This window comes from Petaurus breviceps, unplaced genomic scaffold (assembly GCF_028583685.1).
Source record: "Petaurus breviceps papuanus isolate PSGF00001 unplaced genomic scaffold, PetGlider_PUasm1.0 207, whole genome shotgun sequence".
Classification (NCBI taxonomy): domain Eukaryota; kingdom Metazoa; phylum Chordata; class Mammalia; order Diprotodontia; family Petauridae; genus Petaurus; species Petaurus breviceps.
Window position 1 is genome coordinate 245,432 of NW_027185850.1, and position 17,561 is coordinate 262,992.

The 17,561-nt window shown below is 43.4% G+C and overlaps 1 protein-coding gene across 1 annotated transcript in view; it reads right to left on the reverse strand.

Moving 5' to 3' along the window:
• LOC138164769 (serine/threonine-protein kinase TNNI3K-like) overlaps positions 1 to 17,561 on the reverse strand; it is a 370,349-nt gene that overhangs the window by 42,204 nt on the left and 310,584 nt on the right. The window contains exons 22-23 of the mRNA XM_069092731.1: positions 16,774 to 16,833; positions 13,125 to 13,294 (exon numbers count right to left, since the gene is read on the reverse strand). Of these exons, the coding sequence (XP_068948832.1) occupies positions 13,125 to 13,294; positions 16,774 to 16,833 (230 nt within the window). The remainder of the gene's footprint in view (positions 1 to 13,124; positions 13,295 to 16,773; positions 16,834 to 17,561) is intronic.

Here is a 17,561-nt window from a genome sequence, read left to right on the forward strand (position 1 = left end):
CAGATTTTAAACTGTATTATAAAGCAGCAGTTATCAAAATTACTTGGTACTGGCTGAGAAATAGAAGAGTGGATCAGTGGAATAGATTAGGTACTTGAGACACAGCAGAGAATGACTAAAGCAATATGCTGTTTGACAAACCCAAAGACCCTAGCTTCTGGGATAAGAATTTACCATTTGACCAAAAAAAACCCTATTGGGAAAGCTGGAAAATAGTATGGCAGAAACTGGGCATAGACCAATATCTTACACTGTATACCAAAATAAAATCTAAATGGGTACATCATCTAGATATAAAGACTGGGAGAGCAAGGAGTAGTTTATCTGTTAGATTTATAAAGAAGGGAAGAATTTCTGCCCACATAAGAGACACAGAGCATTACTTAATGCAAAATGGATCATTTTGATTATATTAAATTAAAAAGTTTTTTTGTGTAAACAAAGCCAAAGTAGTCAAGAGTAGGAGGGAAGCAGAAAATTGGGAGAGAATTTTTACAATCAATGTCTCTGATAAAGGCCTCATTTCTTTCTTTTTTTTTTTTTGCCTTTTTGGAGGGCAATTGGGGTTAAGGTTAAAGTAAACCAAGCTTACACGGCTAGTTACTTTTTGGGTGGGTATTAAGTGTCTGAGGCCGGAACCGAACTCAGGTCCTCCCAACTCTGTGTCCGGTGTTCTTACTCACTGCACCACCTAGCCGCCCCAAAGGCCTCATTTCTAAAATATACAGAGAACTGAGTCAAATATATAAGAATACAAGTCATTCCCCAGTTGATAAATGGAGAAAGGATATGAACAGGCAGTTTTCAGAAGAAGGCATAAAAGGTATCTATAATCCTATGAAAAAATGCTCTAAATCAGTATTGATTAGAGAAATACAAATCAAAATAACCCCGAGGTGCCACATCTCACTGGTCAGATTGGCTAACATTATAAAACAGGAAAATGATAAATTCTGGAGAAGATGTGGGGCAATTGGAACACTAATGCATTGTTGGTGGAGTTGTGAACTGATCCAACTATTCTGGAGAGCAATTTGGAACTATGTCCAAAGGGCTATAAAAATGTGCATCCTGTTTGACAGAGAAATACCACTTCCAGGGCTGTATCCCAAAGAGATCATACAAGTAGGAAAAAGACCCGTATGTACAAAAATATTTATAGCAGCTCTTTTTGTGGTGGCAAAGAATTGGAAATCAAGGGGATGCCCACCAATTGGGGAACAGATGAACAAGTTGTGGTATATGAATGTAATGGAATGCTATTGTGCTAAAAGAAATGAGGAGCAGACTGACTTCATAATTACCTGGAGAGACTTATAGAAACTGATGCTGAGTGAGGGGAGCAGAACCAGGAGAAATTTGTACACAATTTTAAACACATATATCTGTGGTGACTGACTTTGATGGACTGGGCTCCTCTCAGCAATGCAACATTATAAGACAATTCCAAAAGACTCATGATAGAAATGGCTATCCACATCCAGAGAAAGAATTGTGGAGTCTGAACTATTTGCTTTCTCTCTTTTTTGTTTTGTTTTCTTTCTTCTTGTTCATTCCACTGATCATAATTCTGCTTTACAACTGGACTAATGTTTAATGTGAAGATATTGGTAAAGCCTGTATTGGATTGCATGCCACCATAGCAGAGGAGGGGGAGAAAATTTGGAACTCAAAAGCTTGTGGAACTGAATGTTGTAAACTAAAAGTAAATTTAAAAAGTTAAAAAAAAGAATTAGAATGGGTACCAGGAGTGGAGAGATGAAGACTGGCATGAGAAACATGATGGAGGTAGCATTAAGAAGACCCGGCCCCTGTCCAGTGGTTCCTGGAGGTGTCCTCAAGAGGAGAGACAATCACTTGATAAGGCCAGCCAGCGAATGTAAACATTCATTCTTTCCTGCACTGGAAGCCTTTGAAGATCACTCACGCTCTTTGGAAAGGGAGGAGGGGGACTTAGAATGGCAGATTCAATTCATCCACAAAAAGTTTCAGTTGGAGACACTGAGGAAGTGTGAGAGGGAATAAATGAAAGAATCAGTCGTCAGCCTAATAGTATCAGGCACTTGGGAGTATGAGGACAAACTCGGAACAGTCCTTGCCCTCCTGAAGCTTAGATTCTAAGAGAAGAGACAATTTGTACACATAGAGATGGTTACTTGGATGACATATACAAGGCAGATACAAGACAGTCGTGGGATGTCTGGGGTGGGGCGGAGACCAACAGAAGGTGCTATTTGAAGGCAACCAGCATTCCCTCCAGCTGGGGGATGGGAGGAGATGGAGCTTTGTGCCTGAAGAATGGCCCTCTAGGATTCCTAAAGCTGTTTCCTCTGCAGCCCCATGGGCTAGGCACTTCCAGTCTCCAGAGGCAGCTGAGAGGCTCAGGGAGGATGGTGATTACATAAGGTCACACAGATAATCGACGCCAGAGCTCAGATTAGAAACCCTATCTTCTGACCCCAAGACCATTTTTTTTGTCTCTACTCTACCCACAGAATCAGGCACAGGCCACTCCATTTGGTTAATTCACCTTTTACTTCATTTAATTTAGTTTGTGATAAAAGAGATATCAGAAGTGAGTGAATAGTCCTTGAACTGAATTGGAAATTCTATTCAGACTAATGCAATAACATATGGATTTGTGGTAACCTCTAAAAACTCTCAACTAGTTTCTCTTCTCCCAAGGAGATCTATTTAAATCACTTCCTCCAGCATATGAATGTATTTCCCTGAGACCTACTTGGAAGACAGGAGCTATTTTCTGCTGGAGCCTGAATCTATCATGGAGAAGACTAAGAAAGTTACAGTGCCGCCATGTCAGAGGCAAAGGTGGCTTTCATGTGGGGCCATTCGAACCTCCTTGTTCACCTGCTCATTTTCTTGTGGGAAGCTTGGGAGGAAGGGAGATACAAGAAGAAGTGAGAAAGGGCCCTTCTGCTGCAGAAGCTGCAGTCTAGCTGTGGAGCAGGAATGTGGAGACATGTGAACCTCAACAAATACAAGATCATTTCCTTGCATCCACAAGTCCCAAAGGGAATCCTGGAACAACTGTGAGAATTGCAGGCAGGCTGGAGGGAACTATTCATTAAATCTTTAACACCAGAGGGTGTTAACTCGATCCAGACTATTAGGAGAGTGGGAGAAGGGAAAGCTTCTTTAATTTCCAAAGTAGTTGTCATTCTCTTAGTCAACATGGAGAGCTAAGCATGGGCTCAGGGGCTCCCTACAGGGTGCACTTGTTTAATTCTTTTCCTCACTGCCCTGACCCTCCCCTCTTCTCCATTTCTTTCCCTCCACTCCCCCCCTCTAAGACCCCCAGCCTTTTCTTTACTGCAAAGCATTTAAGTCTCATAGGATCATAGTTCAGAGCTGGAACAGATACTGGAAATCATGTCATTTTGGACCCACGTTTTATAGCTGGGGCCCCATGGCAGTGACTTGCCCAAGTTCATACACATCACAGGTAGAGAATCAAATGCAGACCTGGGTCCTCCAACCCCAAATCCATCATTTTCTCAGCAGTGCGCCATTTGACATAGTCAACTAAGAACGGTCCTGCTTATTCTCTTGTCTTTTGGGGTAACGGTCCTACCTTTTTAGTTTCTCTTTTTTCTATTACTTACTTTCTTTTTATTTAAGGAGGAAATTAGTCAAATATGAGTATAAGGCACTAGGCACAGGGTCCTAAATACTAGGATCCTGTCCCTGCCTTCTAAATATGAGCAAGCAGAAAAATACTAAATGTCTACTTTACACTGGACACCATGGTAGGCACTGGGGCGCAAATGAAAAAGGGAGACATACCAGCTCCAAAGAACCTTACAGGACTAGCCAGACAGGTGGTGCAGTGGTTAGTTCACTGAATTTGGAGTGAGCAGTTCAAAACCTGTTTCAGATGATGGCTAGCTATTCTGACCCTGGACACATGGCCCCACCCAGTCTCAGTTTCCTCAATCTGTAAATTGAAGACAATAATAGTCCTAATCCTTAAGGCTGCTGTGATGATCAAATGAGATAATGTTTGTAAAACCATAAAATACAATTGAAACACTAGCTTTTATTATTATTAAGTCACTTAACTTTTCTGAGATTCAAACTATTCAATTGCAAAATGGGGAGAATAATATTCCAACTATCTACCTCACTGGGTGGTGCTTTGTTAAATTTTAAAGTGCTATAGAAAGTGAATTATAATGACAATTTTTTCCCCCTTTCCAGCCTTGGTGAGGACCTGCTACTCTAGCTTATAGAAGATGAAACTGGATTCCCCTGAGGTTTCTTCTGATACCCCCTTTAAAATTTGCCCTCTTTTTCTTCCTTTGTTCTATTAGGAAAAAAAAAATAGAAATATGATAGTTGTTTAAGTGAAACAGGGCAATAGAGATCATCATGTCTACCCCTCTCATGTTACAAATGGGGAAACTGAGGCTAGAGGAGATGAGATGGCCTCCCCAGAGTTACCAGGGTCATAAGAGAAAGATTTGAGATTCCCAGTCGGATCCTCTGACTCCAAGGTCAAGGTTCCTTGTACAGCTACCATAACTGCCCACATATTACTGGTTCTAGATATCTGTGTATAACCCATATGGGTTCTATATCTATATTAGTACTGATGTCTATCTTTATAAAATATCTAGAAAGATAGATATCAAAACATAGACAGATAGATATAGATAATTGTATTTCAATGTGAATTGGTTGCATTTGTAATTTTTTAAATTTCCTTTCATGCATTTTTCAGCATAACTCTGAGAAGACAGTCCAAGGAGTCAATGTCATTGTATTTTGTACCACAAGGGCACTGGCAGTGCCAGTGGCCAGCTGCAGAAGCATTTTGGAGGAGGCAGAACCAACCTCGCTGGGTTCAGTGGCAGGATTTGGTCTGATCTTTCCAGGTCTGGAAGGGATAGTTGTACTGGGTTCCCCTTGGTCCATCCACATTTGGAGTGCTGGGTTTGGGGTACACCGTCTTAGGATTAGGAAGGGTGCAAATAAACTTCAAAGCATCCCGAAGAGGGTAATCAGGATGGCGAAAGTATGTTAGACCATGCTTTATGAGGAGCCTTTGAAGGGAGTAAGGATATTGAGCCTTGAGGAGATTAGATGGGGGGAGGGGCACAATATCTTCAACTAGGTGAAAGGTTGTCATATGAAATAGTGTTGGCCCCAGAGGGAAATGGGTGGAAGCTGCAGAGGCAAATTTTGATTTCATGAAAGGAAAACCTTTATAGGTGTCCCCAAATACCCTGATACTGAGTTTGCCTTCGCCAGAGGTCTTCAAGTAGCTGGGGATGTATGGTGCTGTAGGTGTGGGTGGACAGGTGAAGTCCAGGGGCTCTTCATGTGTGTGTGTGTGTGTGTGTGTGATGGACCCCTTGTGTAGGACCCAGTGAACCTTCTTTCATTATTATTGCTTCTAAATGAGTAAAATTAAAAATCTAGTATGAAAAAGAAACCAAAGTTATTGAAAACAAAGATGTATTTTTCCAAATCTAACCTCATGGACCTCCTAAACTCCATAGACAGCTCACAGGCTGCACCCAGCCAGCCTATCAGTGAACCCCAGCTTAAGGTTCCCTGGTCTCGGTACCCTCTGAGATCCCTTCCAATTCTGAGAATCAGGGAGTCTGTGAAACAAAACCAGGGATCAAAAACTCAGTGTTGCAAAAGTGCCAGCTTGGTTTTAATCCCTAAGCCAGAGAAATAAGAAACCTCCACGCCTGCACAGCTCTGTTAATCAATGATCTCCCCACCTCCCTCTTCCATCATCCCTCACAAATATACAGCAGAACACTGCTCTGCCCTAACCTGTTCCTCCCCACAACAGCAGGTGCCTAGAACCCCATGCCTGCCTTTCCTCAGCACGTCCCAGCTGGACCTCTGCCCACTTGGAAATGATCAGCCCATCCTATTTGTGCCGCCCTCACCCCCCAAAGCTCACAAGGCCTGACTTTCTGGCATGCTTCACCCTGCACAATAGTTATATTCCTGACAAAGTGTGTGTTAATTGATTTTCTAAAAATTCAGCCCTTTTTCCTAAAACATAGAAACGTGTTTGAGATATGCCAGCAGGCAAGCTTGCTATTTAAAGGAACCTTTTGGCAGAACCTTTTGTCGATGTGAATAATTACTCCCTGGTGTATCTGTTTTGAAAATTCTGATTTCCATAGGTCTGGCTTTCTTTTCCTAGATGGCTAAACAGTGTTCTATTCTCAGAACTTTACTCAACACAAACAAGATCAGTGGGGCCTTCCCTTTCCCCCTGCCACTGAAATTCACAGTTTGGGGTGGGGGTGGGGTGAGAAAGAAAAATTCAGCCCGCGTCCCATAAAACAAATCTTAACCTTTGCACAGAAAAGTGACAAATGAATGCACCATTTGCAGGCTCCAGCTGCAGGGCTCCAAGCTCCAGAGCTGGGCACCTTACATTTGGAGGATTTGGGGACCCGTCCCCTTTCCATTTTTCCATCCCAGAGATGCTGTTGGGCTAAACCCCACACATTTGGATGTGTACAACCACATCCCTTTTAACACTGTACAATCGGCCTCATTCAGTGTCTGCAGTTTGCTTCCCTCCACTTACTCCATGGTCCCCTCCCCCTGACTTTCTGCCCACCTTCTTCCCCTGTCCTCAGCCCTCCACTGAGGTTATGTGATCACCTTCTTTTACACTGTAGACACCGCGTTAATCTCTTACGGATGGAGTTCTTTGTGTATCGACTCCCATAGACTGGGAGCTCCTTCGGGACAGAGACTATGCTTTTCCCTTCCTCGGCATGCCCAGCCTTTAGAGGGATTACTGACACACCTCGCGCGCATTTAGCGTCTTTGGAGTGACTAGACTACGAAGACCTCACGTTAGCACTTTTTACAAAAGGTTTTACAGAGTCATCTCCTTTGATTCTCACCATAACGCTGGGTTCTAGGGACTATTATTAGTCCCAACTTAGAGATAAAGAAACTGAGGCTGAGAGGTTAGGACAGTCCTACCTAGACGTTAGGTGACCTACCCTGGTCTCATAGTTATGAATGACTGAGGCAAGATTCCAAACTCAAGTCTGCCTTTGCTTCTTTCATCCTGTAAAGTAGGAAGGGTGGTTCCTGTGTCTTGTGCTCTCACAGTTTGTGTGACAATGAAATAGGGCAAGGTCTCTGAAAGGCTTTATAGACTCTGCACACTCACTACTCAGATGGACGCCTCGGAGGCATTTTCATCCCAAGTCCAAAAGACAAACCATGGTCTTGACCGTCCCATTCACTTTTGTTCTGATGTGCCCTTCTTTGTCGAAGGCACCACCTCCCCTCTGGTCACTCAGCTTCACGAACTTGGTGCCATCCTGAGTCCCTCTCTCTTCCTCACCCCACATGGCTGTGGCTGATCGCTGGTCCAATCTCACCATCCCTAGTTGGGCAGTAGTTCTCACCTCCATCCCATTCTTTTCCATCACACAATCACCACTCTATTTCATAGCTTCACCTCTTTCCTGGACTAAGGCAGTAGACTCTGACTTGGTCTCCCTTCCTTATGCCTCCATCCACTCTAACATATTCTTTACAAAGTTACTAAAAAGATTTCCCTAAACTGCTGCTCTCACCATGTCACCACTTACTCAATAAAGGGCAGTAGCTCCCTATTACTTCCTGTCTCTCAAAGTCCTTCATAAGCCAATCTGAGCCACACTGACAACAGTCTATCCCACCTGGGGATATTCTTCCTCCTCAGAACTCCATCTTCCATTTCTTTCTCTTTCACTGGCTGTGCCCACGTTTAGGATACTACTCCCTCCTCCCCTCCACTTCCCCAAATCCTGCTTTCCTTAAAGGCTCAGCTCATGTACCACCTTCTACACAAAGACTCATTTGTGTACCCCTCTACCCAAATCACCTTTTATTGATTTTGTATATCCTGAAATATGAATTGTTGGAATGTGCCCATTAAGGGAATGGGACTTTGAGAGTGAAGCTTATGGTCATTAACAGAACATATCAATTTCCCAAAGACAATATGGGAATCTATTTCCTTCTCTTCCTCTTAGTTTCTGATTCTAACTTGTGACCCATTTGCAGTTCTTGCTCAATATATATATATATATATATATATAGTTATAGTTATAGTTATAAAAGTAATCCAACTGTACCTAGCTGGGGCAATAAACATTTACTATCTACTTGGTATTTCTTAGTGGATAGTTAGGGAAAAATTATTTGAATGAATATGAGTTTCTCACGGGGCTTGATGAAATAAGGACAATGTCATACACAAACAGGAAAAACTAGAAAATGTTACTATTGGTTAAAAAAATCTCTCTTTGACTTGGAGTCTGAATTAATACCCCCCATGACAATGGGACGCACCTTTGGGGAACATATTTCTTCTTGATACACCTTGCCTTATAGCAATAGTCATGGGCTCACTGAACAAGGTTGTCTCTGTTGTATCATCAACATCAATCTCAACATCACCATCACCACCATCATCATCCTCATCATCACCATCATCACCATCACCATCATCACCACCATCACCGTCATCACCATCATCATCATCACTATCACCACTATCACCATCATCACTATCATCACCACCATCATCATCATCACCATCACCATCATCATCACCACCATATCATCATCACCATCACCTCATCACCAGTAGCAGCATTCACACAGTGTTTTACTGTTGGCCAACACTTAACAATATTGTCTCATCTGATTCTCAGAACAACCCTGGGAGGTAGATAGTATTATCATCCCTATTTAACAAATGAGGAAAGTGAAGCCAAGCACAGTTAAGTTATTTGTATAAAGTCATACATCTAGTGACAGAGGTCAGATTGGAACTCAGGTCTTCTTCTCAAGTCCAACACTCTTACCTGCTCCAGAACACCTGGCTGTTGTATCTTGTGAAGAATCTTATACAACTTTGACATTTTGCATGGAAGTCACCTTGTTGGTAACTTTAAGACATGTTTTGTCTACAAAATCAAATGTTTATTTTTAATTATTAAGCAAAAGACAATAAAAACCATGGATCTTGTACAGCAGGCTCTCCCCAGCTTTCTGTGAGCTTTGTGAATGCGGTTCCACTGGCATATTATTGATAAAAACCATCTCTTCCCTCCTCACATGCCTTATCTAAATGTCAGGTATTATGTCCCTGACATATAAATACCCCCACCTTCCTCCACAGTCACATGCAGACAGGATGGTACAGTGGTGATACAGGGCTGGCCCTGGAGGCAGGAGGCTCCAGTCCTGTCTCTGACACTTAACTTGATGTGTGACTCAAAGGCTCCAGCATAGCCCTATAAATGATAGGTGAGAGATACATTTCTGTCAATGAAATCTTTAGGGGACCCTCCCCCTTCCCACTGAAAAAAGAGCATCGGCTTAATGACTCTGCTGCACCCCAAGTCATCTGGCACAGCTGAGGCTACTCTGGCCTCTTTCTGGCTGACTCTTCTCCTGGCCACCCAACAGCTTGACCTTCCCAAAGGACAATCAGTAAAACTAAAAACTCAGGCAGGCTAGAACTGGCTTCTGAACCCTCAAAAAGGGGACATGAAGCCATGTGGCTGGAGAGGACAGAACAAAGGATCTGGATTCAGAAGAGCCAGATTCCCACTCCTGGGGAGATGGAGGCATTGAAAAGAAGACTGGGTCTGGAGTCAGGAAGACCTGAGTTCAAATCCCACCTCTGACACATCCCAGTTGTGTGACCTTGGGTAAGTCATTTAGTCTCTTCCCCTGAATCCTCCTCTGTACAATGGGGATTATAATAGCAGTCACTTTACAGGATAGTTGTGAGGATCACAAATTAACATTCTGAGTGCTCTGCAAACTTTAACGTGTTATATAGACGCCAGTTATTACCGCTGTTACGGCTACTGCCGCTGCTGCTGCTGCTGCTGCTGCTGCTATAATTCCGTTTCAGAACTTTCAGCATCTCCCTGGCTCTCAAGAACCTCATATGGGAAAGGAGGATGCCAGATAAGCTGAAACCATGGTCCTTTCTCACTCTGAATCTGAGAGCCCAGAACCCTAAGCCTCCACTGCTCTGGGAGTCTCAGTTCCCCGTTGTCTGGGGGCTGACGAGGTCAACCTCAAAGACCTAGAATGGCCCTAAACCACCTCTAGACAAACAGGGCAGCATGACGCTCCTGAGAACTGGAGGTGGAGGCAGGCACCCTGAACCAATGGGAGATGAGGTGGGGGAAGGAGAAAGGAACTTTCACGGAAACAAGTCATCAATTAGGAGAATATTCTCCCTCCACATCCTCTCTCAAGACTGAAGCTTCACAACTGGCTTTCATTTTTAAGAATTCTGAACAATTTCCCACAGGCTTGTTATATATAGAGGGTAGGAAATTCAAGTATTAGCTAAGAACACCTACCCTTTGAGAAAGGTCGACCTCTGCGTGGAAGCTCTTTAAATGGAAAGAAAGGAGAACATAGTTAGAGCTTGATTGTTAATTAAGCCCTGGTTTATTCTTTTCATTTCCCTCAAGTAGGTCAGTTTGAGATATAAATGTTGCATTTGAATATTTGAATGTGAAGGATTTTTGTTGAAATTAACTTTTAAAAAACCATGAATATGGATCTATGAAAACTAGATCATTGGAAATTGACCTAAAGGTACAGTAATCAACCATGAAAATCTCTCTTTATTTGGGGGCTTCACAGGGCCAATGAGGGCTTACTTTTCACAATCTTTTTATGTTTTGGACATGATACCTTTCACCCTTTCTCCCACCTCACCTTCTGATCTTCTTTTCCCCTTTCTTCCTCTTTCTTATAATAATTATTATTATTTCTATTGCAAAGCATCATTTTTTTCTTTCCCTTGCCTAAGAAACACAGAACCTCATCACAAACACCCATAGTCACACGTAAAAAATTCCCATGCTGGCCATTTCCAGAAACTCGTGCCTCACTCTGCATCTTGACCTCGTTATTCCTCTAGCAGGAGGTGAGCTGCATTCATCGTTATCAGTCCTTTGGAATTGTGGCTGGACTTTGAATTGCTGAGGGTTCTTTGAAAATTGTTCCTTTTTGTGATGTTGTTGTTAGAGTATAAATTATCCTTCAGGTCCTGTTCACTTCACTCTGCATCAGTTTCCACAAGTCTTTCAAGGTTTCTTAGAAACCATTCTCTTCATCCCTTCTCATAGCTCAATGACATTCTATTACATTGGTCTATGAATTTGTTCATCTATTCTCCCATTGATGGGCACTCCCTTCCTTTGCAAAGTCCTGCTGCAAAGAGTTTTGTACTTAGGGGTCCTATTCCTCTCTTTTCTTCTTGTTGAGGTATGGGTATAGTTGTATTGCTGAGTCAAGGGGAAAGCACGATTTAGTAGCCTGCCTTGCTCTTTCAGAAATATCTTGTCTTCTGCATGTAGAGCTAGCGCAAAGAAAACCTGCACGAGGTAAGCATGAAGACAGCCTTGCTCAGTAACGATTTATGGTCCCCATCTCTCTTCTTGCGATGACCTGAAGGTGCTTGTACTCCAAGTGAAGTGACTCAAGACACAGAGATGTCCTCCCACTTCTGGGGACTGGACCTGATTAGATCTGATCCTACCGTCCACTGAGATCTGCATGCCACCCTTTGCCCTGGATTTCTCGTACCATCTTATTTTAGCCTTTAGACTTTCCATTGTCATGAAGGCTCACTGCTCCACATATTTCCCTGTGATCCTTCTGTGAATGTCCCTCTAAATCCTTCAACTGCTATTGCTGATGGGGACAGACACAGAATCTACCCTCTCAGAGTCACCTCTTCCAAGACATCCAACCTACTTCTCTCAGTCAATAGCGGTCACTTCCCCAGACCTTGTAGAGCATACTCTTGCCCTTTTAGACACATACCATTTTGCACAATGGTCATCAATGTCACAACAGGGACTATCTTACCCAACTCCTGTATCTTTCCCAAGACCTAGCAAAGTGTTTTCTATTCAATAGGTGCCCAATAAATGTTTGCCATGCAGAATCAAATGATACATGTTTGGCCTCTAAGAATCTTCTGGTTTTGTGTGTAAAGTTGGTTAACAGGGAATGACAAAAACAAGCAAACAAACCAAGTGTCCACAGCATGTCCGGCTTTTAGGCAGTCAGCTACAATTTCTCTATTTACGACACTGCATACATTAAAGGCTTAATGTATCACTTACACATTTCCATCCATAAATATTTTTGAAAACCCAGCAGCAGCCTCACCCTGACTGCTGTAAAGTCAGCAGCACTTTATCCACTCTGGGAGAATTCTGACAGCCCCTGAGGACAGGTTTCCTACCAGCTTTCAGAAGACAAAAATATCTTGCTGCTAACTGGTTACTGCTGGGCATGCAAGCTCAAGGGGGAGAAAGGAGACCTTCTGTTCTGATCCAATCCATCCAACTGATCAAAGAGAAAGAAGTCTTGTGGAATAACAGACTGACAAACAACCACAAAGTCAGAAGGACCTGGGTTCAATCCAGCCTCTGACACAGACTTGCTGTTTGACCCTAAAACAGCTCCTTAACCTCTCAATGCATCGATGATTAGAAGGTGCCAGCTGACATTGCTAGAAGAAATTTCATCACCTGACAATGTCAATGAAAGCACAGCTTCAATACCTATTGATAGATGAAGCATTTTCAAACCACCTTCTATGTGTGCAGCATTGGCCTAGTCATGGGGATGCAGAAAGGCAACGATGAAAGAAAAAAAAGCACATTCCTGCCTTCGAGGAACTTATTCTAGATTGGGGAATACAACTTGTGAACAGGTTAATAACTGCAAGATGATTTGAGGAAAGAGGGCATAGATGACCAGAGAGGGAACTAGGGTCAGACAGCTAGGACTTTGCCCCAAGGGGCTGAAATGCAGACGTGTTCACTATACTTAGTTCTTGAACAGCATAGAGACAAGGAAACAGCACTTAGAGGAAGAGTAATCAGTGCAAGGAGAATGATGACAAGATGTCCTCTCAGCAGAGGAGCTCTTTCTCCATTGCTTTTATATATATGTGTATGTGTGTGTGTGTGTGTGTGTGTCTGTGTGTGTGTGTGTGTGTGTGTGTGTGATGTTTTATACACACCACACTTTGGTTATCTCATGTGTCTGCGAGGATCACTTACTTCTGGGACCAGTACATGCAGGATCTGGCATTCAGGGCATACTCTAGCTCGAAACGGCTTCGGAGAGCAGCTACGTTACTCCTACTGGGGCCTCCCCAGCTCACCAGGCAATCAGAGGAAGAGGAAGGAGACAGAGACCCACTGCTGTTACTTGAAGCAGGAGACATCAGCTGCATAAAGAAAAGGTATTTTCAATCTCTGAACAAAGCAGATAGGCTTAAAGACACAGAGTAAGCAAAGGTGGTCTTGGCTAAATGCTCTAGCCTGGGATTTCTTTCAGCTTAATTTCTGTTCGTTTGGATTCTTTTCTGTGTTTTCTTTTATCTTCTGTCACCTAGAAAAGACCGATTCCATTCATTTTTTATACATGGGTTTTTACTGAGTCGGCCTCCGAAATCAAGCTTACAGAATGGATGAATGAGGGGATCTTTCCTTAGTGGCTGACTTTGTATCTGAAAAATCAGTCCTCTAGTTCTAGACAAGGTGGGCAATCTGGGGCAAGACATGTCAATGGTTTCAGCCTCAGTGTCCCCACCTGCAAAATGAGGACAATGTTCCATTTTCTCCTCTAACCTTGCAGTTCTGTTGTGAAAACGAAATCACAGCGAATGCAAAGTACTTAAGAAAGTTGAAGTTCTACATAAAGATTATTTGATCATGAACACTTTCACTTTATTGGAAAAAAAAGCTGCCAAAAACCCATTAAAGAGGAAGTTTTCCTAGTGCATTTCTAAAGAGGGTTTGCTTTATAAAAACCTGGATTATCTCTTAGTTTTACAAAAAGCAGATTGTCTCAATGCCCTGATTCTCCTTTCTGCACAAAGCATTATTCACCTGTTTATGTGTTGTGCCTTTTCTGACTCCAGATGGGGTGTAAGCTCAGGGAGGGGAGTGATCCCCCCAGGCTCAGTTCTAGAGTTAGGAGGCACGAACAGCAGGCCAAGCAGCTGGACTGGGAGTCAGAAAGGCCTGGGTTTGAATCCCCCTTCAGACAATAGCTGGGATTTGGGGCAAATTATTTAAGGTCGTTTTGCCTCAGTGTCTTCATCTGTCAAATGGGGATAGTAATGGTAACAGCACTCACTGGGTCGGATTGTTGTGAGGACCAAATAGGAGTGTGAAGCTCTTGGTCCAGCCTAACTTTATGTAAATGGGCATTATCATTATTGTATGGCGCATGGTCAATAAACCCTATTGGACCACATCAGCACTTCCACACAGCTCAGTTCAAAAGACAGCTTTACTGAGTGCCCAGCTGCCCCTAGGCCTGGGGATGTCATTCTCTCCAAGGACCCATGCACTGCGGAAGCAAGGCGCACCCATCTAGCTTTGCAGAAGAGGCTCGTGGAGACGCAGCAGGCTTTCTAGACCAGAGGCCGGTGGGCTGGGATTTCACCCATGGGCTGACCTAAAGCGCTCCTGAGGGGCTTGGCAATCCCCCAGCCCCATGATTCTGTGCCCAGACTGGAGCCTGCCTAGGGCAGGATTGTGGGACCTGCGAAAATAAGTATGAGAATGGGAAAAGCTGCTGGTGGGGAAGACGAGGGGAGAGAGGATCGATGTGGGAAAAAGACAGGCTGCTCCGGCAGCCTCTGTGTCTTTCCAGTGCTAGCTTGCAGTACCTGTGGCTAGCATGGCCCCCCTGCCCGACTGGGCAGCCCAAGTGCTTTTGCACATTTGCACATTTAGATTTAGTGTGATATGCAGAAGAGGTGTCAGTTGGAGAGGCACCTTCCCAAGCAATAGAAACAAACACATAGAGAGCCAAGATCCCTCCTGCTGCTCAGGCTTCCTGATTAAAGCACTATCCCTTCAGCAAATTGCCACCACTCCCCCATGGAGCTTCCTCTAGGGCAGACAGAAACCAAGGCGTGCATTGGTCTTAATCAGGCGGCATGCTCTGCTCTTTGGGCCCTGAGGAAGTCTCGGCAGAGAGAGCTTCAGAGTCCTTGCTATTACCCATGGAATCTCAGAAGAGGCCACTCACTGGGCCAACTGGACCTGAGTAGGAATCCCCTTTCAATGCACCAGTCAAGTGGTCACTTGCCTTCTGCTGAAGACCTCTGATAAGGGAAGGGTCCTCAGTCCGCCCTGGACAGCTACAATCGAAGCTTTTTTCCCTGACTGGCCTAAATTGCCCTATTTGTAATTCCACTGATTGCCCCTAAATATCCCCTCTGGGGTCCAACTAGAGAAAAGGAGGAGAAGGTCTCTTCCCCTTTCGTGTCATAGCCCTCAATACAACTGAAGACACAATACCTAAAATATCACCAGTCCCTTCTACAATCCTTGCACAGCAGAAATGTGAATCTAAAATCTTGCGTTCTGGATAGGGCTTAGGGCTTGTAGTGAGACAGATGTGGGTTCAAACCCTGACTTAGGCACGTACTAGCTGCACCACACTGGGCAAATCCCTTAGGTTTTCTTTTTGCCTTAGTTTCTTCATCTGTAAAATGAAAGTATTTGACTTCTAAGGACGCTTCTCTCTCTAAATCTAGGGCCTCATGACTCCTACATTTTCCAAATGATCTTTGGCTTCAAGTATCTCCATAAGTTTATCACAAAGTTGAAAAAGAACTTCATTTCCCCTCCCCCCGCCCCCAGCCCCATTGCACAAGTTGGAGACAGCATGGAGCGCTATTTAGAGCAAAAAATGCTGCTTGGACTGAGCCCTTCCTAGCCCCTCCCTGCTCAGCCGTGCAGCCCTAGGTTTGTGGGGGTCTTTTACTTGTATGTTTCTTCTTGCCCTTCTCTATGTGAGTATACAAGATGGCACCTGGCAGCTCACTTCCATGTCCTTCTTCTTATAGAGGCATCTCTACAAATAGCAGCTAAAGAGGAAGGAGGGGACGTGTTTGCATTTGGCAAAAGAATTTGTCTGGATCAGTGCTCGCACTTGTCTCTGCCCATATTAGAATCCCATCTTTTGGCCTGGTCGCACTAGTAAAGTAAAATAAAGAACTGAGTAATTATCCAGAAAATTCAGGCTAGCAACTCCCTGCTAGAAGGAGGGGGAAAAACTCAGTTAGGCTCATTCCAGGGTTTATCCCTTTATGTGAGGCTGTGCACTGGGGACAAGTGTGCAAATCACATTTTTGTAAATCAGACCATATTTCCCCAGTGACTCCAGCTGTCCTTTGGAATGGCTTCACTGTCATTTCCAATTGAATCTTTAATTGTCAGTGACTACTTTGATCAAGCCTTACACTTGTCACAAGACTGATCTGAAAGCCAATATATTTACATGTGTATTCATAGATAGACAATACATATTTAAGATATCTGTATTTAAAATAGGGATAATAACTCCTTCTGTTCATCCTTTGTGTACATTCAGATTTCTGCCTATCAGCTTTACTGGAACCAGTCACTCCTGGGCTTGCTGACTTGTTTTTGTCTGGAGGGTCTAGGTTCCCTGAGTTCTGTGTTTATTGTTTATTTTATTGCACCAAGGTGGCACCATCAGCACATACCTTTTGGGGGGCATCCTCTTGGGAGGTCACTGTATGAATTTTCAATAAGAACAGCAAAGTCTGAGATCCAGGTCAAGCTTTCTCTTATGAAGTACCACCTACCAGACAGATTTGGGGGCGCACTTGAATATGTAGGCCATTGTTGCTGCTAATTTCAGGGACCCAGACACACTCACCTCAATGTTGCAAAGGCATTCTTCCAATTTTGTTACAACTTCAGAAAATTCTGGTCTTCCCTGTAAATAGAGAAAGAAGGACTTTTTTTTTTTTCTTTCTGGCAAGAATAAAAGGGCGGCAACCGTCTTTGAGTTTTAAAATGTGGATATTTGCATTTGCAAAGTGTAAGAGATTAACAATAAAGTATATATTTTTTTTATTAAAAAATACCCTTGTATTGAAGTGTTAATTGAATGCTCATTTGCTGTTCATGGTCCAATGTTGAGTCTCTTCCTGATAAGAGTTTTAAGTCAGGATTCTCAACTGCATTCAGATAATGAAGCTGCGAAAAGCTTTAATTAGCTTTGCATGTTTTCAAATGGCAGTTTTTCCTCCTCAAAATGAAAGACTGGAAATGAAAAAGGGGGAAAAAAAAAAGGTGTTAACTCCCTCAGTGCCCAATGACCCACCAATCCACAGCCTTGTCACTGTGCGTTGACTGCTTCACTCATCTCCTAAAAGGCTTCTGAAAACATCACCTTGGGCCCAAAATCCTGAGGGGGATCAAAGACTTCAGACATTCAGCCCTGTTCGCAGAAGCTCTGGTGCTCCCAATAGACTTTAGGGTTGGGTTTACGCTCTTGGAAAAATGAGGCACGAGCCCAAACACAAATGGTTAGGGTTTTCAGGGGGAGGTAGGGGAGTTTGCGGCAAGCTTGTTAAGATTTTAGTGAAGTTAAATGTATCTGGATCGATCATGAAACACGCTGCTCTCCTCTCTTTAGAGAGGTGGTTGACTATAGATAAG